This window comes from Rattus norvegicus, chromosome 4, assembly GCF_036323735.1.
Source record: "Rattus norvegicus strain BN/NHsdMcwi chromosome 4, GRCr8, whole genome shotgun sequence".
Lineage (NCBI taxonomy): Eukaryota > Metazoa > Chordata > Mammalia > Rodentia > Muridae > Rattus > Rattus norvegicus.
The window spans coordinates 162,459,785-162,486,440 of record NC_086022.1 but is presented as its reverse complement, the minus strand read 5'-3'; the positions used below and the strand labels follow the sequence as shown (position 1 = coordinate 162,486,440).

At 51.2% G+C, this 26,656-nt stretch overlaps 1 protein-coding gene across 5 annotated transcripts in view; it reads right to left on the bottom strand.

Annotated features, from left to right (window-relative positions):
• Tspan11 (tetraspanin 11) overlaps nucleotides 1-26,656 on the bottom strand; it is a 67,327-nt gene that overhangs the window by 5,213 nt on the left and 35,458 nt on the right. The window contains exons 3-8 of one of the 5 annotated variants that reach the window (XM_008763291.4): nucleotides 22,420-22,611; nucleotides 7,393-7,467; nucleotides 6,467-6,571; nucleotides 5,226-5,293; nucleotides 4,364-4,522; nucleotides 3,937-4,023 (exon numbers count right to left, since the gene is read on the bottom strand). In XM_008763291.4, the coding sequence (XP_008761513.1) occupies nucleotides 4,411-4,522; nucleotides 5,226-5,293; nucleotides 6,467-6,571; nucleotides 7,393-7,467; nucleotides 22,420-22,611 (552 nt within the window). In that variant the 3' untranslated portion in view covers nucleotides 3,937-4,023; nucleotides 4,364-4,410. Of the gene's footprint in view, nucleotides 1-3,936; nucleotides 4,024-4,363; nucleotides 4,523-5,225; nucleotides 5,294-6,466; nucleotides 6,572-7,392; nucleotides 7,468-14,108; nucleotides 15,269-22,419; nucleotides 22,612-26,656 lie in introns of those variants that run through there. The other 4 variants (NM_001024262.1, XM_039107688.2, XM_039107687.2 and 1 more) reach the window with 4 other exon arrangements.

Here is a 26,656-nt window from a genome sequence, read left to right as displayed (position 1 = left end):
GGGGTAATTGCATCCTCTCTAAGCCTGTGCTGGCAGGCAAGATTCTTCCAAAGCTAGAACCCAGCACTTGTCACATCTGAGAGAGACTGCAGGCCCTCCAGGACTCACATGACTGGCTGTGTGAGACAGCCAGGCCTTTTGAGGTACTGCTCCTGTGTGTGTCTCCATTCACCCTGTAGCCATTTCCTGCTGCTTCTTGTCAACCCCTCTCAAAATTTAGTATCCATCACCTCCTCCAGGAATTCTCCCTTGGTCTCAGGAACGGCCAAGGCAGTTTTCGTTTTGCCTGTGAATCTGCACCACAGACTGATGTTGCCTGATTACAAGCCAGTGTCCTGCTCTTGTCTGTCCCTCCCCCATGGTTATGAAAGCCCCCATCTCCATGGGTAGAGCATGGCCCTGCCACAAAGCCAACCCACAGTGTGCCTTAGAGCCTCCTCTGCACGTCCCCTGGGTGGGAGGCGCCTCCTCTGGGTGCGAGGAGGAGGGCCAGAAAAAGAGTCCTAGGCTACTTACTATAACCTTTTTAAAGTTTCCCAGCCAGGATATTCTATAAATTACTTTCTAAGATTATTCCTGGGTGGAAGCCACCCACAAGAGAGGAAGCTGGTGGAGAAGAAGGGACATCAGGAGTGAGGGGCCTGGTTGGCTCTGCCGCAGTGGCTGTGTGATCACCAGCCGGTGACTTTCCATCTCTGGGACTGGTTAGCCATATTCAATGGATAATGGATAAGATGGGCCCAGGAGCCCTCCGCCTGAGCGAGCACAGGCGTGACTGCCCAGTGTGTAGAGCCACATAGTGAGGCCACAGCAAGCCTGGACACACTGAAGAGAGGAATGAGTGCCCAGAGGACAACCCCTCAGCCTTCCAACTCCTGCTCCAGCTAGAGGTCACAGAGACAATGCTGGGGAGGCCACTGTGGAGCCATTTATATTCAGAGGCTTCTGAGATGCCTCTTTGTGAATTCCTCCCTTAGTTCCCACCTTGCTGCTAGACTCCCAGGGGAAGACCCTACTTGACTTTCTTCTCCCACCTCCTAAGCCCTCCATACCTCTGGCTCCATTTGGAGTCCCTGAAGTCTGAGGGAGCTTTCTTTGAAGATACACTGAGGTCTGGTGGCTGCCTTGGCGGTTGTATGTACATGTACGAAATATCACCTGGGCCTTGGGTGGCTGGGTTCAAAGTTTGCCAAGGGTTCTACCAGTGACCAAGGTGACAATTCATTAGAGCACACACGATAAGGAGTAAATGTCACTGTTTCCTCCGAGCATGTGCTTCTTGGATAACTTGTCAGTGCAGCAATGACAGGCACACTACCAGGCGCCTGGCTGAGAGCAGAGTGGGCAGCCCTGTACTTGCCTGGTTTCCAGAGTTCTCAGAGCATCTGCTTAAGGTGACCAGTCAGTGAGATAGCAACCTTACCAAAATCTCAGGGCAGTGGATGCACAGGGTTGCTAAGATTCCAAACTGTGCTGGGCACTATAGACGTACCTCAGGGGCACGAGAGCAGCCAGTGGTGGCCCTTATGCTCGACCTACATCCTGTTTCAATGCCAAGAGTTTGGCCTTCCGTGCTAGCAGACCAGTCTCCTACATGACAGCTGCTTTAAAATACTTTCTCAGTCTCTCTACCCTACAGATAAGGAAATCAAAGGCTTTGAGAGAGGCTGTGGTTTCCCAGAGGTCACACAGCAAAACATGGGGACACATTTACAGTTCAGACTCTCTGATTCCCAAGCAATACTCCTCCAGTTCCCAGAAACAAGAACGCCACCTTAGGAGGGTATTCTGAGCCTTGGTACATGTGTGTGCATGCCTGTGTGTGTGAGTGTGAGTGTGTGTGAGTGTGAGTGTATGTGTGTGTGTGTGTAAGGGCCTAGAGTCTGCTCTGACTGGGAGGAACACTAGACTTCTGGATGCCTTTGGGCCCTTTCTCAAGGCTTCTGTCTGTCTGCAGGACAGGGCAGATTAATGCCCAATTAATGTCATCTGGCCACTAGAGGGCACTCTAACCGAGGCTTGGCCATTACCAACCTCTGCTCAGTGAACAACACTGAAAAACCTGGGCAAGGAGTGAGATGCAGAGTCATACAATGGGGAGGTTCACACTCCGATCTGTAAGTACACTGCCTGCCCAGTGGCCTGCCACTGAACATTAGACTAGCTAGTAGCACTGACCTGCTCTGGCTTTAGGCTCTGAGCATTTGCAGCCTGGTGCCTGGCCCTCAGGTTCATTACCTTTGGCTACAATTTGTACAAAGGCCAGGGAGAAGTGGACTGAGGTGAACCAGGCCTGGTCAGTGTCCTTATTAGGCAGAGCCCTAAAAATCTGTGTGCTGGGTCCTTGGAAACCTGGAAATTCCTCCAGAAGCCGGAGTGAGGAGCAGCCTTGCCTGGCCCCAGAACTTCTTTGGCTTCCCTACAAGGGGCAGAGGCCTATCCTGGGAAATGTAAAACTGTAAGAAGGGCTATACTGTGCACCTCCCTGGGCCCTGTAGTCTAGCAGTGAGGAGACCAAGGAAGCACTGGGGAATTTTAGGGAGATGATGGACCTGTGTAGAAATAAAAGCAATGAGTGTCTTTTGTGGGGTACCTGCATCTGCTTGGCAGCTAGGCCCAACCATCATAGGAGAAGGCTTCATTTTAGGTACCTCAGAGACTCAGAGATGATCATGTAACTCAGACCATCAATGGCAGAATCAAGAAGGCTCTCCCTTGAGGGGCTGGGGACTTGCTTTTCAGCATGCGAAACTGTAGCTTGGCCCTCCAGTCCCACTGGGCAGGGAGTGGACCTTGGTCCAGAGACATCCCTTCTCTGGGAGTCTCCTCAGGTAGATGACATCAGCACTCCGTGTATTTCCTTCCCATGGGCCTCTATGTAGGGCAATGCACTTGGGAGAGCCGAGGGTCCTAATGGCTGCAGGTTTAGGTGGGAGGTGCATTCTCTGAGTCTCCGTTTTCTGATCTGGGAAGTAAGGAGTGTACTCAGCCTGGGTCTGGGGTGAGGGTCTATTAGGAGGAAGAATCTGAGACCACAGAAAACCAGATAAAGCCAGCTTGCACCTTCAGAGGCATGTGGGAGCCAGGCTCCCTGCCTGGGCCGTGTTCTCTCCTGCACATCCCTGGCTCTTACGCAGGCAATGTGCGGAAGGGGACACGAGCCTCATTGTGCAGATGACGTTGAAGGACAAGAAGGTAGGTAGTGGCTCCAAGTCATATGGAGCCAGTGTCAGATTGGGATCTTGGTGTCTGAATGTTCACCCCCTTCCCTTCTTGAGATGTCATTTACAGCACCGGGGTGGGAGATCCAGGCAGGGCAGCAGGATGCCTAGGACCTTCTAGAAGGGTGGCCACCACACAGCCCTACCATCTGAAGGAAGCAGGAGTATACACGTGGACAGGGCCACTTTCTGTGCCTGCTCAGAATCTGAGGCTCCTCCCCAAAGGTCCCTTGATGGTCCCTGTTGATGAAGGCTAGATGTGGGGCATGTAGGGAGAGGTATTGAGAAGAGAGGGTAGCTTTGCCCATCGTCAGGGAGATGGGGTGTATCTTCCCAGAAGAACACATGGATACACATGAAATGATGGCAGGCACATGCACACATATGTACACAGGCTACTTAAACACACACGTGCACACAACCTGACATAGATGTTCACAATCCCAGCAGGCTGTGCCGTGCACACAGGACACATGTTATACACCTGACCCCACACTCAGACTTGTCCTAGTTCCCCCTGTTCCTGACAAATTCAAGTTGTTTAAGGCTCTCCGGGGAATGAGACTGACACTGTGGTTCATCTTTGGTTGCAAAGGGAAAGGGGGTAGGGTAGGAGGGTGGAGCAGGGGTAGGGCAGGGCTAGGCATGCATGTGCAAAGCACCAGCTACTTTCCCCAAGACACGTTTGAGGGAAGACATCTCCTACTTCACTTACCTGAAGACAGGCTACCCCAATGCCCACTGCTCCCATGAGCAGCAGGTGGTCAGCCAAGAACTGCTCCAGCTTGGCCATGCAGCCTCCCTGTAATGTAGAGGTCAGTTACTCAAACCTTGGCCCAACAATAGGCAGGAGAATTGGGGGATGAGTGGCTGCCATCCTGTGTTAGCTGAGGCTGAGGGATGTCAGTGCTTAAAGGGGCCATCCTTAGAATTTTTCCTGGCCATTTTGAGAGCACCAGTGAATAGGCCATGATTTCTGAGACTTCTGAGATGGCATATTAATTCTTAGTACCCTGTCAGATCTTTGAGGGCCCCAGGCTCTATGATCCCATGCTAAAGAGTGTGCTTGCTTTCCTACACCTGCCTACTGAGCTAGCCTTTCTGGGGCTCCCCCCTAGACCCTAAGTGACCCCAGCACTCACCTCTACCTTGTAGATGTTGGAGGGGTGGGCCCGCTGACCACAGCGGGCTACCACTGTCTTGCAGCAGCTGTCGGGCACTTGGCGACCGATGGCTTCCTGAGACAAGATGTATACGCTGTGCTGCCAGTCGGCTGAGCTGTTACTGCCACAACATTTGAACTGAGAGGAGAGAGGAGGCTCAGGTGAGAAGGGTCTGTGTGGTGTTCCTGTCCCTGAGAACCAGGGCCAAGGGTTATGCTATTCAGGCCCCTCTCTCTTCTGTGATTTCCCTTTGGAGAAGGACTGGGTCTCTCTGGGGCCATTGTCTGCAGACACCTGATGTCTACCTTCTGTCAGGTATTCTAGGGTAGGGATTATCTGAGAGATGGGGGTCAGTCAGATGTGGGGCTTTCACAGTTGTGAGGTTTGGTGCCATTGGGGTGTACAACCAGGGTCCAGAGCTCAGGGAGGTCACAAAGGGGAGATGTCGTGTTCATCCAGTTGGGGGAAAAAAAAACCAATCTTGCTCAAGGTCTCAGGATTTCTGTTGAGCTTTGTAATTCAGACCTGAGACCAGAAGAACATGGAGTGTGTCCTAGAGACTATGCAGGACCCAGGCCAGTCAGCACTGACTACAGAGGGTAGTGTGAGTGCCAAGTGAAGCCCAGTGGGTCCGCACTCTACCACATTCAAAGTGATTCAAAGAACTAGTTTGTCACCTCTCCCCTCTGAGTCAGGACACTGAGATCCTAAGACCTGAGATCCTAGGATCTTGCACAAAGTGCACGACACAGTTTGTCTTGTGGTTGTGGGGTCAGGGATATTTAACTCAAATTCTAGCCACCTACGCCATGCCAGGAACGAGGCAGAGGACTTGGCTTACCATGTTACTGTTCTTGAGAGGAACACAGAGGAAGAAGGGAAAAATGATTTGTTTGGGGTCGGCAAAACCTGTAAGTGTGAACAGAGAGCCTACACATCAATTTGCACACTAAACATGCTCACAGCACAAGACGACACCCAGAGGGCACACACAACATAACAGCTAGATCAGAGAGAGCATGCCCACTACGCAATATCACACCCAGAGCATGCATGTGAGTAGTGAGATAAGAACATGACCACAGCTCACGAGAGCACAGAGCACAGGGAATGTGACAGCACACACAGAACAATGACTAGGGTGGGCTGTGCCGAGAGTCATATGGCAGTTGTACACCATGTGTCCCTGTGGTACGTGGGTGTCATTTATACACATGTGGCTCAAATGTGGCCCTGGCTCTGATCCACCACTGTCTCAGGCGAGTTCCTTCCTTCCCCGGATGCTGGCTGGAACACTGACTGCCCCAGCTTGGGAGAGACCCACGTTATATACATTGATGCCATGGAGACAGGTCAGTGGCAGCCCTGTTTTCCCCCCAGGCCACCTGCAGACCCTCCTCCCTTACTCTGTACTCTGAGATGCCCAGGAAAAGCTGCCCAGTAGCACCTGCTACTTTCTGTGGCTCCCTGAGTGAGACCTGCTAGTCATGGCTCCTGCCCAAGCTTTGTCTCACACAGCTCCTTACATGTGCACACTGCTGCAATAGATGGTCAACGATGTGGGCTACCTTCTTCCAGCTTCTGGGCCAAGCACATGGGGCATGACTACATATGTCACGGGTACCTGTGTGTATGCACATACCCCTGGTCATTTTCTCAGCTATGTCTTCTTGGAAACAAGACCTTTGCCTACATCCCTCAGATGCTGTCCAGTGGCTCACAACCAGAAAACTTCCTTGCTCTGAGCCACAGTGGTTTGGTCTAGAACACTGGGTCCTTGGTGCCCATCTTCCTGAGGAAGGATGAAATTAGTCCATGGACAGGAGGAGACTGTCGGGAGACCCAAACTGGAAGGCAGCAGGGGTGAGGTTTGACCAGAGTGCAAGAGGTGTATCTGGGAAGCCAGAGTTCATTGAGTACTTTCTGTGGTGTCAAGGGACACATCTAGAGGTGACGCACCTCTCCGCCATATGGCTTAGGTTAGGGAAGCTCAGAGAAGGTGGGTGAATTATCAGAGGTCGATGGTATAGACTGGGAGAGACAGAGGCAGGGTGTAAACCTGTATCTCTCTCCGTGGCTTACATCCTGCTGCAGACGGTCCACTGAGGCTGTGATCTCTGCGGCTCCGGGCTGCCCATAGTGCTCAGTCAGGGTGCTGTGCAGATGCCGCTTCAGTTCATCGCTTAGCTGAGGAAGGGAGCATGGCGTGTCAGTGGATCCCCCCCACACCTCCCTCTAGGACCCAGGTGTCTCCAAATCCCCACCAGCTGGCGTCGGGAGACTGGAAGGGCTCAAATGGGGTGTGGTGAGCTGACAGGAGGGGCAGAGCTGACACTGGGGCTGAGGATGACACAGCTCATGCTGTGTCTCATAGGAGCTGCCTTCAACTTGCTGTGGATTTGAACTCTGATTACCAGATGAGGTTCGATATGTGGCAGGGGACACATCTGGAGGTGACGACCACGCCTGTGGACACTTGTGACCCTGCGAAACCGTGTGGGCACTGGCTTCAAATGAACTGCTTGGTTGGGACATACTGTCTATTCCATCCCTATGTCACCCTGTTCTTGCCTTCAAATCCTGAACCTGAAATCAGAAGCGTGGGAAGAGAGAGATCTCTGATCTTACCTGCCCAGGTTGGCAGGGCCTACTCCAGGCTTGACAGTGTGTCAGTCTGCTCTTTGACCCTTTCTGATCCCTTCTCAGTGATTGTCTTAGCAGGTGGGTTTCTTGTTTAGGGATCCCTGAGGGGTCAGGGGAGAAGGATGAACTGGTCTCTCTGAGAAACTCTCACTCAGGGTTCCCATGTGAAGCCCAGCAGTACCAAGAGAGGCAGAGAGATCTGCCAGATCTAGGACAGGAAACTGGGGTGCAGAGGACCATCAGCCCAGGAAACAGAGACACTTATGGGGACACCTGCTCCAGCTGCTTAGGCAGCACGAACCTAACCTCTTGCTATGACTCCATCATGTCACCAACAGAAAACTGCAACAGGACCTTGTACTTACCCTCTGGTAGTACACATGCGCCAGGACCCCTGCCACCAGCTCCACCAGGAAGATGGCCAGCAACAGGCAGAAATACTAGGGGCAAGGACAGGAATGGTCACTAGGGATAAGGGGTCCCCTGTAACAAGAGCCTCTGTAAAGAGGGGACAGCCAGGGCCTCTATCATCCCCCATTGTCCTCTTTCTAATCTACATCTGGACATGACAACCCCACCTCTGCTGGCTCCCACCACCAATTTTCCTGCTCACCCCTCTGCTCACTACTCTATGAGGAGCCTGAGAACCCACCTACCCATCCAGGCTTGAGTGGACCCTGGATGCCAGGTGCTCGGCATTGTGGCTAAGGTACTAGTGACTCGTGGGAGTTGGGGGGTACAAAGTGATTAGAACGCTGTGTATTCTTTGGGATAACCCTAGAGGCTCCTGATGTGGTGGGGTGTCAGAGCGGGCCTTGCAGAGGTGGTGACATCCACAAAACCTCTCTAAAAAGGACACATGGAGAGAAGCATACTCCAAGCAGAAGAGCACCGGCCCAGGAAGTCTGGAACAGGTGATGCAGACACCTATGTGGCTGGGAAGAAGCAGGCTGGGCCAAGGAAATAGGGCTCTGGAGAAGGCAAAAATAGAAGCTCAGGGGTGATGATTTGAGTCTTATATTTCAGCCTTGATGCCTGCTTCCTATCCTCCATAGATTTCCCCAGGACTCTTGGCTTCCCTCATCATGCTTGCCTCTCCAAGGTTCCTCGGTGCCGGCGCGGCCCTGAGCCTTCAGGTACCTGACTGTGAGCTGTCATCAACACTGCTGAGCTTCAGGGGAGCCAACAGGCTAGGTCCATACGATCTGGGAGAGGACTGGACAGGGACAGGGAGTGGCAGCAGAGCACAGGCACCCAAGGGACAATGAACAGAAGAAGTGGAGAGAGCAGAGAAGAAGTGAGAGAGGATGACCACTAAGAAAATCTCTCTTCTCTCCCTAGAGCCCACATCAGGCCACAACAGGGCAGCCACCAATGTGGACTGAGATCACAGAATGTAGGAAGGCCACCTCTGGGTGCTGTCTGAGATGAAGTAGGGGAAGGATTGTGGGCAAGACAGAGCTAGGAGTCCTTGCCTAACCCATGGGAGACTACATAGTCAGGGCTTGGGAAACACACAAAGGGCGTGGGATTACTTTCAACTCCTAAGGAAAGAACCCAGGCAAAGCTGTTCTTTCCATTACCTCTGTGCCCTCAGTAATATCATCGTGCCCTCTGCTCTCAGCACTGGGGCTGGCCATCACTGGTGACCAGGAAAGGTTGCTAGTCATTCTAGATGGGGGACTAGACTACCAGACACCCAAGGAGCCTGAGGCAGAGGGGACAAAGTATGTTCCTGATCACCCTTCCTGTTTTCTCCTATGTTGTCCTAGAAAAAGGACACACGGCCTGAACATTCAACCTTTGTCTGTTCCTCCTGGATGCACCCCATCATTCCATGGCTGAAGATAAGGAAAAGACAGAGTGGGGTGCCATGAGCAGTACAGGCTAGACATTCTGTGATGCTATATGCTATAGACATTGTCTGGGGTTCTGTCTGTCTGTCTAAGCTGGGCTTTCCAGGCTCTGGGTGTGAGACTCAGAACCAGTAGTATGGGAGAGGTTTGGGCTCTCCAAGACACATCCGTTGGCCCCAGGACTCTTCAATCTGTTTGGATGGATGGTACTGAGTGAGATACAGAGTAGGATGATGCATCTAAGAGGTCTGTGGTGCCTGCGTCTGCTCTCAGAAATGGGCATGAAGACATCGAGAGAGCTGGTGGCAATCTTCGTATCTGTGACAAGTCTAGGCTCTTGTGCTCACTGGGACTGGCTGAATGGGCACCACTGCAAATTAGAAAAATACTCTCAGACCAGAGTAGTATGCTTCCATAACAGCTGTGTGGGTGCTATGGTTTTTGTATGTAGGATTCAAGTTTCTGGGAATTTGTGGAAGCCCTGACCATGGGGTTTGGGCTTTCAATTCCTTGCCAATGGCCATGGTGGCATCACCTGCCCTGCCCGTCCTGACTGGTTGGAGAAGTTGACTTTCCAGAGCTCTGCTATGCTTCTTCCCAGAGCACAGCCAAGTGTAGGCTTGAGCACTTGTCCGACAGTGTCAGGGACCAACAGTCTAGATCAGTGGAGGACACTCTGGAACTGCCTGGCCCACTAGACAGTATGGCTGCACTGTCACCATTCAGAAGACTGTCCCACTACTTCATAGCCCTCAGGGCCCCAATACCCCTACTATGTCTGCCCTTTTAGTTGGCTTGAAGTTGTCCTGCACTCCCTTTACCCAGATGTGCTACTAAGGGTAGCTTTTGTCTTGCTGCAGGGAATCTATAGGTAGGGACTACTGGTCAACCCAGGTCTCCCAAATGAATATTAGCATGCCCTCCAAGCTAGCAGGAAAGATGTGAGAGAGTACCTGTCCCTGAGCAGCAGTATTAGGCTGCTGGAAGTTAGGAGATCCCATCTTGCCACCTGCTTCTCTGTCAGCTGTGAGTCACTCATGGACACCAGCCCTGATGAGGTGCCTAATTCATACTGCTCCCCTGGGGAAATCACTACTATGGTAGCTCCTGAGAACAGGTGGAAAGAGGGAGGACAGAGACATGAAACCATGTTGCACCTCTGGACTCTGATGGGTGAAACTGGGACTGTTCAGAAGATCCAACAGGCCATGTGACATGTTAGGGTTTCATGTAGAGGAGGCACATTGGTACTGTGTGACATTCCCAAGGGAGCAAAGAGTGATGCTTCAGCATGCTCAGGTGTCCCAGGAAACAGGGGTGCAGCCTGGAGCTCTGAGGGGATTGAGCTAGCCACAGGTGACTGTTCAGGCAATCATTCTTACTGCAAGAGGATTTCAGATGTGTGACTCACCTGGGTGAGAGAGGCCCTGAGTCATAGCTCCTTGTGACAGCTCCCAGGAGGCAACAAAGGGCTCAGAGGATCCTATAGCTCTGAGCACAGGACTGATTGGTCCTAGAAGGTTGCTACATTTGTGATGGGAGGTCATGAGTCCTAACAAATACCTCTTCTACATGTTTTCTCAGTCCCTGTAGACCCCCAGCACAATCATCTCAGCCCCTCTGTATGACTCAGAGAGGCTCCGCTTGCACCCCAGGCCACCTGTCCAGCCTTCAAGCTTTAGCCCTCACCAATCCCACTGACGGTGCCTGCCTGCCCTTCATTTCCCAGCACAGTTCTGCCTCTACAGTGCCAACCTCTGAGGATGTCTGCAGCACCACCTGCCTGACACCTGGCTGACTCAGCCTTGTCTCTTTGGTCCTCTTCTTTGGACTTGGTTGCTTCTGATCCCTTCCCCTGCTGGTCCACTACTCCTTTGCTCTGGGGAGGCCTTCACCATCAACACAACAAAACTCAACTGCTTCTGTTGAAGAGCTCAGTCCTGTCTTCCCAGAGAAACTGTGAGCTTCTGGGGATAGGAATCATATCTTGGAGTTCCCTGGCTCTTCCCCTGTGCCTGGTAGGGTTGGGGATATGCTCAGGAAACACCCCTGGGCTACAGGAAGATCATGAGACAACAGGAACCCACAGCAGGGTCAGCTCTGTGCTGAAAAGCAGTTTAATCTTCCGTTCGAAAGGCAACACAGCTGCTACCTCAGTTCAGGTTACCCAACAGTTCACTCATTCTGGGAAGATTTTGCCTCCAGGGACCAGTTGGCAAATTCTGGAGACATTTCTCTATTGTCACAGCAGGGACAGAAGGTACTATGGGGTTCTAGAAGGCAGAGCCAGGGTGCCGCTGACCTTCTTTGAAGCATGGGACAGTTTCTAGTGCATGAAACTGCCCAGCAGACATATCAAGGATTCCGATTGGGAAAGTCTGAGACACACTCCCCCTCAGGTTGTCAGGCTAATGCAGAGACTTGATTTGCATGTGTGTCCCTAGGCACTTGGAGATGCACAAAAGAAGACTGGAGGAAAGTTATTCACTTGCCAAGAAGCCAGAGATGGGATCCAGAAACTCAAGCATTAGAGGGATTTGACTCTGCCTGCCTGGGAGGACACATCTGCACTAGTCAGTGTGACCTGAGCAAGGGTCAGGAGGCTGGAGTGATGGCCCAGGCTTGTGTAACTACTTCCTTCAAATGGAAGAATCCTCTCAGGGACACAAAGAAGCTACAAGAGTCACGGGCCTCTGTCCAAGGTTACATAGGCAGGAAGCAACTGCTGGACAGGGGAGCATTTGGGTGGGGCTGGCTGCAAGATGGGCTTGGAGCGCCAGAGATTCAGCCTCATCTGAGCTGGGGTGAACTTTTCAGTGAGAAAGCTGCTTTTTGGTCATCCACACTCCTGTGAGAAACGCCAATAAATTCATTTCTTCACCAAGAGGGACCTGGGTGGAATTGTTTTTTCCATCTGTTATTGGGGCCCTATTTGGGGTGAAAAGATGTTTGCTCAATACCCCAGGAAATGGCATTTAATCCCTGGGGAAACTGCTCTCTGAAGCTGTGGGTCCCTCTGCTGGATCTTGCTCCTAGTGACCCGGGGAGAGGTGCATTGCCTCTGCCACAAACAAGGAATCTTTAATAAAATGTTCCTCCATCCCCTTCACCATTCTGCATATGAGATTTTAAAACAGAAACAAAATCAGTTCACAAGGCTTGCCACCAAATCACCACATAACCATTGAGGTGCTGGTCATGGAGGGCTAGGAGAGGTAGTGAGATGAGGCTATTCTCAGGCTAGTCTTGAGGAAAGAGCAGAGTCTAGATGTGGCCATAGTTAACCAGTAGTGAGAAGCCCCTCTTCCCCTCCGGAAATCTCAGCAGCTGAGTGTGAAAGATGACAGCAGCAAGGGGTGGGGGGAAGGACCAAGGACTTCAGACCAAGCCAAACCAGAAAAGACAGAGCCAGCTGTTTAAGCAGCAAGTGACCTTGGGGCAAATTATTTTCTGACAATTACCCACCAGCTGGAGGCAGTTGGCTATTTGCAGAAGAGAGAGGCTATAGACTCAGAAGCATCAAGTCATTCCTCTAACAAGATGTCACTGTTGGAAGGTCGAAGGTGACCTCTAGTCCTCCTGGCGCCAGTCCAGTGCTCACACACTGGGTCAACGGGCTACAGCCTTGCCTTGCTGGATGCTGGGCCTCAGCCATCCCACCCGGGAGCTGTGAGGCTGTGCCAGTCTATGACTGACTCTCACATTCAGTCTGCTGGGGGTGGACAGGATGGGGTCTGGGCATAGACAGCAGCAGAACTAGCATGAAGATATCTGGCCAACAGCCTGAGGGGAGACTGAGACACGGCATCGAGGGACTTGACAGGTCCTGGGGAGGAAGGAGATGTTCCAGAAGCACAGAGGTCATCCAGAGTACAGGGCTAACTGCTGGGGCTGGAGAGGATCACCTTGCATGTATCCAAGCACCATGGAAGCAAAACACAGTTCCTGTGAGACAAGCCAAAGACAGGTGTCCGCCAGGTCTCATGTGGGGATTTCCCAGGATTCCGTCTGAATGAGCTGAGTGACAAGATCCAGAGTACATACAGGGCCTGCAGCTGATTTCAGAGAGAGAAGCAGGCTCCCCATAGAGGGGTTGGGGTGGTGTGCATAGCTCAGGGATGCCAAGGATCCTCCTGCTGATAGATTTATGGATGAGGACCTGGCTAGCCTGCCCTGGAGACCCTGGATGGGTCTGGGCTTTCCTATTTTCTCACAGGCTAACAGGGAGCTAGAGTAGCATGCGATGAGGGCAGGGCATGGTGGCAGGGCCCAGGATAGGGCCACAGTGTGGTCCCTAGTGGCAAGAATTCTAAGAAAAGAGCTGTGATGGAGAAAAGGGAGCTGAGAAGGAAGCATTTCTAGCAGGAGCAAAAGAGGGGAGACCTTAGACTCCAGGGAACAGATAACCGGGGACGTGGGGGTGGGTGGGAAAGGTCAGAGGTCTTGGAGGACAAAGCGTCCGAGACTAGTACAAACGTCTTTCAGGTCCTCTATTCCTCAGCAGACCAAACCAACAGTAGAATCACAGTCCCCTTTCTCTTCCCTACACTGTGTCCAGAAGAGCAGGAAAGCCGGGAACAAATGGATGCAAACACCTGTTAGCATGTAGCCTTCCGTGTGTGATGAAGCTCTGGCTGCAGAAGCTTGGAGGTGAGGGGTGACGAAGCACGGGAACTGGCTTTAAACAAACAAACCAACAACAACAACAACAACAACAACAGAGCAAGCCAGCAGCAAACAAAAACCTGGGTCTATTGGGCATGCTGCTGGAGGTGGCAATGCTCAGGTACAGAGAAAGGTGGTCCTGGTTCGGAGGTAGTGACACAGAAGGTGGCCCGGCTTGCCTCTGTGATAAGATGCTCTGTGATTAGGGTAAAGTTCCCACCCTCCAGGTCTTGTGCATTCAATGCTGCAAGCAGAGGTGGGAGGGAGGTGTTTGTACAGCATGCTCTTCTGGCCAGGAAGAGTCAGACGGCTTCCTCCCTCCCTAGTGCATCCTTGTTGCTGTGCAGTGCTCTCTGCTTGGTGAGCAGGTCTTGTGTCCTTGCTTTGGGACCAGCCTGACCTTGGGATGTCACATTGTCTGCTTTGTAGTAGGCTAAGGGCGGTACGCGTGCTTGTCACAGCTAGAAGCTAGTGTCCCTACAACCTCAGTGTTAGTTATTAGGGCCCTGACCACAGACAGACAACACGAAGGCTTTCCCACAGTCAAGTACAGCACTAACCATGAAGGGGACACAGCCAGACATCTACTACCGCCGCTCCTCTTCTGGTTCCAAATAGAGGGAGACTCAGCCCCAAGGCCTGCTGCCGTGTTTCCAATGGAAGGCAATCTTTCTCTTTTGTGTAGCTACTTCCTCAAGTCCTAAAGAGACAAGCTGACTCATTAGAGTCCGGAAGCTCAGGGAACTTACAGGGATCAGGAGACTCAAAAAGATTCACCATGTCATACCCTGAGGTTATAAAAATAGTATTTGTGAAGGAGAGGAGTCTCTTCGGTGGAGCCGTCTGCAAGTTATAGGAAGCTCAAGGACCCAAGTTTCAAGTTGGTGTCCATATGGGGGTGAGTTATTGAATGAAGTAACTTGCTGAGGGTCACTTACGTTCCTGTGAGTAACTGGGGTACTGTTAGAGTCACAACAGTAAGTTACCCGGTGTACCCACTGCTGCCTCAAGGTAGATTTGGGTGGATTTATTTCTTCAGTGTGCCATCAGTACCCACTTGATGTGAATAAATGTCTCTCCAGGAAAAATAACACAACAGCCCTGTTTGTGCCGCTTCCTGCGGTTGGGTGGGTGTGGGGTGAAGGCTCAGTTGCTCAGATAGAGACAAGTGGGGGTGGGGGCTCAGTTCTGTAAAATGACCCCTTTTCTCCACAGGCTACCTCTTCCCTGATGGTCTCATTATCCTCCATGGGGTGCTTTCTGCAGCCTGGCTCACAGGCTTCAGAATGAGGGCCAACCACCCAGAGAGGGGAGCAATCTTCAGGTTTGCCAGGCATGAGGGGTGGGCACTGCTGCTGCCCATGTTTCCAAGGCTGGAGCGCAGCAGTGACACACACAAATAGGTTAGGTACAAGAGAGGGTTTCCTGCACGCTCCAGCCAAGGTCCTAGGGAAGGAGCCAGAAACCAGGCTGCAAGACCTAGATACATCCAAGGTCACCAAAGGCATCTAGTTCTGCACCATTAGAAGTAATCAGAGGCAGCAATGCTCTTTGGTTGCTGCACACTTGGCTAGGACCAGGTGACTAATACCCATGCAGATGCTACCACTTTCAGGATCTTGCCTGGGCGACAATGTGGGTCAGTCCTGGGAACAGAGTAGCTGGCACCTTAGGAGATCAAGTTGTCATAAAAGCTCTCCACTAGGCAATCTCACAGGCCAGAGGGAAGCTATGGCTTGACACCTGACTCTCCTGTCCGAACCACTGTCATCACCTCCTCCTCTTCCTCCTCCTCCTCCTCCATTCTTCCATGGTTCACATGGCCAACTCTCCAACCATCCAACCATCTTTAAGACCATGGTCTCCAGCCTCCTCAAGTCCAGTCTAACTGTCCCTTGGTCTAGATGGTCTTCCCAGAAGGGTCCGAGCCCATGGATGGTTGTGTAGGAAAGATGTGGAACCTGTAAAGGGAGTGTCCTGTGCTTGGAGGTAGTCCCTGTGTTGCTCTGATCAGGATCAGCAAACAGAGCTTTGAAGTTTTGACAGAGTCTGGGGCCCGGCAGATGTTAGACAGTCTGCTTCGGTTGTGTGCTTTGTCATAGATGTGTGTCATGTCCTTTGTAGACACCTGCCTGCTTCCATGGGCATCCCACACCACAGTGATTTTCCTGGCTGGATGTCACTGTTCAGTGAGGACAGGAAAAGTGAATGTGTGTGTGTGTGTGTGTGTGTGTGCGTGCGTGTGTGTGTGTGTGTGTGTGTGTGTGTGTGTATTATACAAACGTGAGTACTGAGACACCAGCAGACTCATAAGCAACACAGCCCAGAACCTTCTTGCTCTCTGTTCTGTCCTGCCTGTGAAAGAAGCAATTCCTAAAATGACCAAGGACAGATGGGAATCCAGTACCCTGAGTCACCCACTTCCTGCCTCACTGTCCTTTCAGGCATCGAACTTTGAATTGTTTAACTCAGAACTTACTCTCACTGCTTCCTTGGGCTAACACAGGCAGCATTAAAAGCCCAGTTTCGGTAGAGAGATGATAAGTTCCTTCAGATGTTTTCTGGAGAGGACTGCTCTGCCTTTATTCATTTCTCCCTCTGTGTTAACAACCTTTTGAAATCTTTAATCAGAAGGAGGCAGCAGGAAGCCCCAAAGGAGAAACAGTGAGTCCAGTTCCACAAACAGTGGTCCCCAAAGAGAAAAGTGAAAAGATCAAAGACCGGTATTGGGATGGCGGGCGTCGGGGTTGGACTGCGATGGGGGTAGGAGTGTCCTCAAGCATCCCCAGGAAGAGTCTAGGAAGGGGCTGGCCTACTTGCACCAAGGCTAGATATCCCTTCCTCCTACTCCCTTCGTCCTGGCATGTCTGCAGCCCCCAAAAGTCATTTTTCTAAGAAGGAGACAGTCTTTGGGGACAGGAATAGCTCATCCTTGTGGACGCTGTAGCAGCGATCAGCTTGCTATAAGAACCAAGAAGGGAAAAGGGATGGACTTTAAATTATTCACATCAGGTCTTCTATTTTAGCTGAGAGAGAGAGAGAGAGAGAGAGAGAGAGAGAGAGAGAGAGAGAGAGAATGAATTCAGGCCATCTGAGCCGAAGGCTGATGATGACCAGGACCCATGCCACCCAGATCAAAGGAGGGGCCTATTTTTAGAATTTGGAATGTGGGCCCTGCAAACTTTTATATCTTCAGCCAAATGAAGATCGTGATGGATGGCTCAGACTAAACTGGGTCTTTGTCAGGAGCTTTTTTTACTTTTAAGGAGGGGATGGGTGAAAAAAGTAAGTTCTAGAACCCAGTTTCTGGAAACCAGGGACCCTGAATCACAACGTTTCCATCTGGTCTTCTGAGGTTTTGTTAGCTAGGAGGGCAAAGACTAGAACTCACAGCAGATATATCTGGACTGGTACTCACAAGCAGGTTTGGTTTTTTGTTTGTTTGTTTGCTTTTGTTTTGCTTTCACAGTCTGCCCAGCTTGCTGTGCAACCTCCAGTTTGGGTGAGTGACCCAGCCTCTCCTAGGCACTGTAGTAACTCCATTGCTACAGACGACGCAGTGTGGGGATAATGAGGAAGCCACGTTATATAAAGATCATAAAAGCATAGCTCTAATCAACACATCATAGCACAACTCCTTTGAGAAGGGACCTAAATTAGCAGTTATTTTTAGGGCGCTGCTCCCAACGTGCCCACAGCCTGGGTGAGGACACATCCCCCTTAGAAGTTGCCACAGTGAGTTCAGAGGACACCAGGATCTACCCCCTACAGCCCAACTGTGCCCTCCCCTGTGATTTACTGACTTGCCTTGCTCTGCCTGTCACTCAGCCAGAGTGGTCCTCTGTGCTGATCTGTTTGGTGGCACTTAAATCTTTGAAACAGACCCAGGAAGTCCCAGAGGGTCAGATCTTACAGCCACGGCTCTGGGAGCCTGCAACTCTCTTCCAATAGAACTGGAGAACATCTTTCCACTCCCAGGTCAGCACCAATGTCCCAAGAACAGACCTTGCAGTGGCTGCACAGAGACCCAGAGTCACACAACTGGCTCTGCTGGGCTCACTGAGAAAGGACTTCAATTGAAATGAGCTCAGATTCCAATGGAGGAAAACCCAGTGACCTGCAGAAATGAACCGTCCTCCTCTCACACCCAGCACACTTTCCTGTCAGCCCCTTCCCAAGGGCATTACTCTCTCTCCATTCTTTCTTAGCCAGAGCTGGACCACAAAGCCTGATGAAGTCACAACTCTGGGGCAGGGTCTTATCTACCTTACACACTGACTGTTTTCTATACCTTTGATTCCCCTAGCAGGGCACAGGCTAGTGTCTTTTTCCAAACGAAATGCCAAGAATGTAGGGCGATTTCTGGTAACTTGTTCCCCGATTCACTCCAAAGTAGAAATATTGGCCATGTAACACAAGGACTGCCAGGGTGACAGCACGCGTTTAGGAAGGGTGGCTCTGTAACATGGGAGTGGGTAATCCCTGAAGGGGGCCCTTACACCCCACACCCCAGGTGGAGCACAGAGAAAGTTCTAGAATATACTGAAAAACATTCAGAATGTGTGTGTATGTGTGTGTGCACACACACACACACGCGCGCGCACACATGCATATACTTGTGCAAGTGCACATACACACATGTAGTCATAGGTGGACCAACAGCCTGCCCTATCTTTTTTTTTTTTTCCTGGAGCTGAGGACCGAAACCCAGGGCCTTGCGCTTGCTAGGCAAGCGCTCTACCACTGAGCTAAATCCCCAGCCCCAGCCTGCCCTATCTTGTATCTCTATCTAAGAGCATACTTGGAGATCATACACTACCCTTACTTCTACGTAACTTTCTGGGCAAATTCTAGACCTGACTGTTGAACCATGGAGCTCCTGCCTTGAGGGGAAGTGGGCTGTAGAGGGGAGTCCTGCATCCTGGGTTCAGCCACTCTGTATCTTTGGGTCTTAACGCCTCAGCTGTAAAAAAGAGTGAATCTTGCCCCTCTGGGGACAGGAGGTATACTAGGTCAGATCATAGGAGATGGACCATTTGCTCCTTCCTACAGGAGTTCGTTGTATTTTTCCACTGCCTCAACACCCTCACAGGTTGTGAGCACTGAAGTAACTAGTAACCAGGAGGACCAGGCAGCTAAGACTAGACCCTATCATAATTTCCCTTCCCAATCTCCTTTGGCTCTGACCTGCTAACACTCAAAGGCAACTCTGGTCTCTCTCTCTCTCTCTCTCTCTCTCTCTCTCTCTCTCTCTCTCTCTCTCTCTCTTTCTCTCTCTCCTTTCCTGACAATGTGATTGCTTTCTGCCTCCTATCTGCTTGGCTAAACCTGCTCCCTGGTGCTCCTCCCAGTGACCCCTCTCGGCACCTGTACCTGCTCCCCAGCTCCTGTCAAGTGCACATCAGGAGCCTGAGAAGCTCTGTGGGCATGTGAGGCCTGAGTGAGTGAGCAGGCACCAGGGCTGAGAGCACAGAGGATGGGCAGATGGCAGTGCCTTCGCAGGGTTGGTGGAGTGTGAGAAGCAGCCGGCGCGGTGCTCAGCGAACAGTGGCCATCTGTGTCGTCAGCAAGCTGTGCCTAGTCAGCAGAGGCTGCTTCCTGAAGCTGCTGGGGACACCTCACCCCCTAGATGGTGGCTGAGTCAGAAGCTGGGTCCTTAAGGGACAGTGTCTGCATTCTTTCTCAGGCTGTCAGGAGGGAGCCCTGGTCTCCCCAGCAGATGGCTCCTCCTCTACCTCATGTTCCCTGAGATGCCCTGTAAGGCAGTCCATGGTAGGAAGGAAGGAAGCACAGGACTCAGACGCCTGCCTTTCTGGGACAGGCTCTAGGGACAGGGACAACAGCTCATCTAGAATCTCAGGCCTCTCAAAGTACAGCAGGACACGGACCCAGGGACTGAGCCTCCCAAGGAAAGATCTTTCTCTGGACCTGATAATCGCATCTCCCTGAGACTCAGTCCCCACGAGGGCTGGTCGCTGAAGCGTAGGACAGTCCTCTGCTTGAATTCTTATGACCCAGTGTCTTCCTCCAGCAGAGTGGTCAGATCTGGGACATGCCAAAGTCTCTCAGGGACCTTAGGTGGCCAACTCTTCACCATCTGTTGGAGAAAGACTTGGCTTTCTACATCCATGGAGTCAACCAGCCTTGGGTGCATGTGGAGGAGACAGGGTCTGCTACACTTAGTGTGTACAGAATGTCACCATTAGTCCTTTAATGATAAGGCACAATTATTTGTGTGGCACTTGCATTGTATTTGGTATAATAAGTAGCTGTCTTAGTCAGGGTTCCTATTCCTGCACAAAACATCATGACCAAGAAGCAAGTTGGAGAGGAAAGGGTTTATTTAGTTTACACTGCCACATTCTTGTTCATCACTAAAGGAAGTCAAGACTGGAACTCAAGCAGGTCAGGAAGTAGGAGCTGATGCAGAGGCCATGGACGGATGTTTCTTACTGCCTTGCTTCCCCTGGCTTGCTCAGCTTGCTTTCTTATAGAACCCAAGACCACCAGCCCAGGGATAGCATCACCCATAATGGGCCCTCCCACCCTTGATCTCAAGTAGTGACTTGAGAAAATGCCTTACAGCTGGGTCTCATGGAGGCATTTCCTCAAGGGAGGTTCCTTTCTCTGTGATAACTTCAGTTTGTGTCAGGTTGACACACAAAACCAGCCAGGACAGGAGCTAAAGATTTTTAAAGAGTATGGATATGGAATGTATATGAATATCACACCATTCTATATAAGGCACTTGACTATAAGGCTTTAGGTGTAGGTGTGTGTGTGTGTGTGTGTGTGTGTGTGTGTGTGTGTGTGTGTGTGCTGTTCCAAGAGCCAGTTCATATGGGCTTCAAGGAATGACCATGCTCTTGCCATGTGAGGGATGACCAGCAGACTGTGTCTGCTCTCACTACCCTTGCTCCACTCTGGAAGGTACCTCCTAGTACACCTCCTGAAGAACTTTAGCCTACATATCAGCATGTACCCTGCCAGCACCCTGGGTCGAAGCTCTTCCCCAGAGTCAAATGAAGGAATTCTTCAAAACGGGAGCACCATCCAGCTGGGTCTGCATAGAGCGGCTTTTATATCCAGGCCAAAAACTAGGTCGCTGCTTTGAGAGCTGCTGCAGGGGCCAGGCCTCAGGTTTCCCGCTGCAAGCCCTGCCTTCCACTCCCTAGGATGAGTGCAAGACAGAACTGCACAGTCTATGGTCTATGGTGGGTGGTGGGGCTGGGATGCAGAGTGGGTACAGGTAACTCAAGAGCCCTTTGGAGCTTCTTCCCACTGCCTGCTTTCGTTCAGGCTCAGCCTGATTTCTCTTTGAAAGTTGGATCTATTCTGCAGCTTAGGTTTCCTGACAAAGCCCAAGCTGCCCCCCCCCCCAGTTTTCTCTGCTGTTTCTTCTCTTCTGAACATTAGGCTTAGTCTGGGGTGGGGACAGAGGCTAGAGTCAGTCACAGACAAAGGGTGTCAGAGAACTGGGTTTGTAGAACCTGAGGTGTTCTCAGCCTCGGGGTCCCTGCTGGCTCCTCCCTGGCCTCTTTCCTGGCCCTGCATAGATGCTATGGGTGTTTCCCCAGACCCCCAGGAAGAAGCTGCCATGAAGGCTGTGGTGCCTACAAATGCTAGCCATGGAATATGCTTTACAAATGATCAAGTCAGTTAAGCCTGACTGTCCTTCCCACGGCACTGCCATAAGGACCTATTAAGCAACACATGGGGGGGGTATATCCAAGAAGAAGAAGAAGTAGGAGGAGGAGGAGGAGGAGGAGGAGGGGGAGGAGGAGGAGGAGGAAGAGGAGAAAGAGGAGGAGGAGGAGGAGGAGGAGGAGGAGGAGGAGGAGAAGAAGAAGAAGAAGAAGAAGAAGAAGAAGAAGAAGAAGAAGAAGAAGAAGAAGAAGAAGAAGCAGCAGCAGCTAGAAATCTATAGAACCAAAACTCAATCTTTAAACAAGTAGAGTAGGGTGACCACCCTCAGAGATAGAAGACAGCAGAGACAAATCAGCTGATTTAACACCTGGGCTCAATTAAACAAACAAAAAGAAACAACACATCTTGGATCAGCTGGGGAAATCAGAAGCCACCTCATTATTTTGTAATATTAAGAACTGAATATTGATTGATTTTAGCCATGACAAAGGACCCTTAGGGTCAAGAGACATATGAAACACAGCTGACGTAGTGTCTGGGGCTGCTCTACAACAGAGAGCAAGACATTGGGAGGCTGTGTCCCAGGCGAGGGTGACCAGGAAAGAGCAGAAGAAGAAAGGGGAAGATTAGGGGAGGAAGAGGAGGTGTAAAATGAAGGAAGAATTGGAAGAAGAGAGGAAAGAAAAGGAGAGGAAGAAGAGGAGGAAGAGGAAGAGGAAGAAGATGAGGAAGAGGAGGAAGAAGAGGAAGAGGAGGAAGAAGAGGGGGAAGAGGAGGAAGAAGAGGAAGAAGAGGATGAAAAGGAAGAAGAGGGGGAAGAAGAGGAAGAAGAAGAGGGGGAAGAGGAGGAAGAAGAGGAAGAAGAGGAAGAAGAAGAGGGGGAAGAGGAGGGGGAAGAGGAGGGGGAAGAGGGGGAAGAGGAGGAAGAAGAGGGGGAAGAGGGGGAAGAAGAGGGAGAGGAAGAAGAGGAAAAGGACAAAGAGGATGAAAAGGAAGAAGAGGGGGAAGAGGAGGAAGAAGAGGAAGAGGAAGAAGAGGAAGAAGAAGCAGAACCATCTCAGACATCACAGAAGCCACTCTGCTCTGGCTCCTTAGTGTCCTCAGTGCCCTGGGGAGCATGTGTGGTGTCCTTCCCTGCCCCCACCTAGCACAAGCACACACTTTCCATGGAAGGACACTCATTGTGGAAAGACAGCTTCCACACAGGGACAGGAGATCACTCACTGTGGAGAGACAGCTCTTCTGCTCCCGGATGATGGCCCCGAAGCCCAGGAAGCCAGTTGTCATGACAAGACCGCCAACGAAAATGAGGACGTAGGCAGAGGCAGCAAACGTGCTGGAGGCCAAGATGCTGAGGTAAACACTCTTCTCCACCAGTGTCCAGATACCCACGGCCATGACAGCTGCCCCACCTACCTGCAGAGACACAAGGCCGGTCAGGTGGCGCCTGAGGCTTTGACAGCTGCCTTCTGACTAGTGTCCACTGGGCAACAGATACTTATCAGGCCCCTTGTCAATTAGTCTTCAAAAGGGTCTAAAGGGGGAGGGAATTTCAGTTTATAAAGTTTCAGTTTATAAAATTTCAGTTTATAAGTCCCTCACAGGTGCAGAGGAATTTCGAATCTAAGTCTGAGCCCAAATCTATGCTTCTTACTGACCAGGGATGAAGCCCCTTTGCCTTCCCCATGCCATTCTGGGCTCTCTCTTCCTCAGTATGCTCCTTGGTCTCTCCGAAAATTTCCCAGAGAGCCTTTCATGCTGGTCCATGCTCACATTTGGGCGGCAGCTGAAGAAACAGAACTATTGAAGAAAAGTGCCCTGCTTGAGGTCTCGCTTCTAGGAGGGATAGATCCAGGAGTGACGCAGAGCTAGGATGTGTCCACAGTGCCTGCTCCTTGGAAACGCGTCCATACTCCTCATACTCCTGCACAGAATAGGGAGGGAGTTAACTGTCCAGTTTGGCCTTGAGATGGCTCTGGGATAGGACCTTGCTGGTCTGAGAACTGCTGCTGAGGAAGAGTGTCGTGGAGTACAACTAGAAGTGGCATCCAGGGATCATGAGGCCAAAGAATCGCTTTGGTGGGGGCGATGCTTAGAAGAATGCATCTACACTCCATGTGTGTACTACAGGTGCCACACATGGACTAGGAGAGCTATTTTCCCAGGGCTTGGGATTTCTAAGAAGCTCTGCCCTCTGATCCTGGGAAGGTCAACTTCTTCTTGCCTCTGGTCTCCAGGTCCCCATTTAAGAATGGGCCCCTTCCTCCAGATGAACAGTGGAAGTTTCCTTAGAGATCTTACTATGGTCAAAGCTAGAGGGGCCTGCTCCTCCCCCACTCCATTTCTGCCCACCCCTGGGATGCTCCTCCCTGTAAAAGGTTCCTCATCTCTACCACAGTGACTCCACTGTCATTTTCCCATTCTCTGTTCTGCACAGTGACAGACCTCAGGAGAGCAACGCCTGGGGGTTCTTAGAAATTAGCACACCCAAGGCACTTAGAACATGTGATTGACACGTAATCTGCCCATTCCTTATCTAAGGATTACAACCATCTGGGGGGGATGGAGCCTGATATATTATCCTGCGTAGCAGATGAGGAAGGAAACCGAGGCTTGTGGGGAATAGCAGTGTGCCCCGGATGACACCATTAGTTTCAGAACTGAGATTCAGGGCCAGGTCTTTTGAGGACAGAGGCAAGACTGTGCTTGGATCTGACAAAGTGGGTGTGCCTGATCCTCCGCTTCTGCTGTTCAAATGGATGCTTTTTTTTCCCCCAAGCACTCTTTTGTCTCCATTGGTACTTCCAAGAGAAGTCAGCGTAAGGGCACCACACAGGACCACAGCTGTGCTGCTAAATGGAACTGCAGAGGCTAGCCTCTCTCCAGCACTTGAGAAACAGTTCCCCCTTTCCATTGTAACCTCTCTAAACTTAGGGTGCACTTTGGATGAGTAGCACCGTATGCTATACTTGCCAGCACCTTTTCTTAGTGCTACTAACAGCAGCAATGACATAGCCTACAAATCGTACTTAGAGTCAGGAATCCCAGGATGCAGTAGACGTTCAGAGACCCCATGGGTGAAGGTTATCTATGCCCCACACAATTCCTATGAATGCTCTGAGTCTGGGTGGCTGGAGCTGAACAAGGCACGTGAATGACCAGTGGCTACCCCTGTTGGTCAGCTTCCATGACCACTGGGAGCTCTGAGTAAAACATCGCCCCCACTACTCCCTCATATAACTGGATTGCCTAGAAAGCTTGAGGGAGGGCCTCAACTCTGAACAATTCAGCTGGGAGGCGGAGACAGTCCTTTGATGTCTTTGCTCCTGAGTTCTTCATTGTTTAAGTTGAGAGAGCCTCACTAGTTGGTGGTTCTAATCTACATCTCCTAAAGATCCCCTCAGTTACTTTCTTCCAAGGACTTATCTGGATGTTGCTTGGTCCATGGTGTACAGTCAAACTTCCGCCCAAGATACACGTTGAGGTCTTGGCCTAACAAACACAGTGCATTAACTAAGAAATAACCTCTCCCTCCCCATCCCTCCCCTCCCCTCCCCCTCTTTCTTCCTCTCCCCCCTACACCCCCCCTTCAAAACAAATTAACTCTAGTTAATTGTGAACATCATGAGATAGTCACTGTGATCACGAAGCATTATAATGCCACCAAATAGCTGAGAGATGTGGGGTTTAATGCACACAATCTCTGTATTGAAACAGACATATACGTTCTATTCAGTGAGCTAATCGTGAACCCCCAGCCATTCCCAAACCAGTAACATGAGCACTTGTATCTAGGATCCAGGGCTGAAGTCTGCCTGCACACTATGGGCAAAGAACACGTCCAGGTAAGTCTCCAAGTTTTCTCCACATCCTCAGAGTCCTGGCTGCACAATCACTGAGGAGCTATGAAAAACCAGGGCTGGAGCCCGGGTCAATCAGCACCCCTGGGAGGAAGACCCAGGCAGGGACCTTTTAGAAAGTTCCCAGGTGCCCCTTTGAGAATCACAGCACAGATGTAAGCGTCCTACCCTCTCCCCAGTAGGTGGCGCTGTGTGAAGTTCCATAGAACAGTTGGCCTGTGAAACTTCTCAAAGTCCTGTCTCCTCCCCTAAGAATGACTTAGGTTCGGGGCTTGAGCAGAGTGCTTTCTTTGCCCAGTACTTGCAGATCCTGCAAAATATCAGATCCGATAGGGAAGCTGGGTCTCCAGCCACAGCACAGGATCTGAAAGTGCCTAATCACGGCCTAGAAGACAAGTTTATGCTGGGTCTGATAATCCAAAGAAAGCAAGAGACTGACACAAATCAATGGTTCTGAAGGTTCCAACTAGTAGAGAAGGTGGCTACTGGGGGCTAGCACTAACTATGTAACTAGCCTTGAGGAGCAGGAGGGTCTTTATCACCTCCTTCAGAGACTTTGATTTGTTATATAGGACTCGGTCACCTCCACCTCTGAACGAGAAGTAAAAGGGTTCATTACTGGGATGGGTCACCAGGTGTCACAGGAGGGCAGAAGCCAGAAGGACTGGGATAAGTCCTTTTGGTTGTATGACTAACTGTGTGGGGGTGGGGCAACTTCTTTAAGTCCCATTGTCTTTATCTGCTGACTGGGCCACTGGGCAGGGACTGTGGGGTAAAGCGCTGACCCCAGATCCGGTTTCCTCAGCCGTTTGCATCAGCTTGGTGTCAGGTCTTTGTAGGACAGAGATGGTTTTCCGTCCAATAGTAGCTGGATTTCTCAGCCACAGCCTGTAGCCAGTGCACCAGAAAACACTGTGTGTGTGTGTGTGTGTGTGTGTGTGTGTGTGTGTGTGTGTGTGTGTGTGTGAAGAGATGGACAGGAGAGGCAGGAGGGAGGGCCACTCACATAGGTCTTTGATGGGACTGTTCATTTATAAAAGAGTAACATTGACAAAATGCGTTCTGTGTAATCCAGGACCTCTGGCCTAGTGTGAGCAGTCATCTTTGCTTAAGGCCTGATGGAACCAAGATGCAGACCTGGAGGAAGCAGGCAGAGGGTGTGAGAGCAATTATGGGATTTGTGTGTGTGTGTGTGTGTGTGGCAGCTATCAGGATTTCACAGGTAGGGTTTCTCTGCTGGATTACACAGGAAGCTATGGGACTTTTAAGAAGGATGCCTTGGGCTGGGTTTTTCGCCCCCTGTAATGGGTCACCTGTGGTGTGGAAAAGCAAGAAACACAGGGTGAAGGGCCATGTGTCAGGGGTGGTGGGGCAGAGCAGGGCAGCTTACTACCTGCTCTGTGGCATTCTGGAAATGTTTGGGGTCAGGTAGAAGGGCTGGCCCGCTCAGGACCATGCTGTTCATTCCTGAATGCTTCCTGGGTAGCCTCCATGATGTCAACATCACTCACGTACCCAACAGCCTTTGTGGGGGCACCGATGCCTCTCTGTGACGTCTGCATGCTGATTCCACCTGCTGTGAGACCCACCTTCTTATCCTC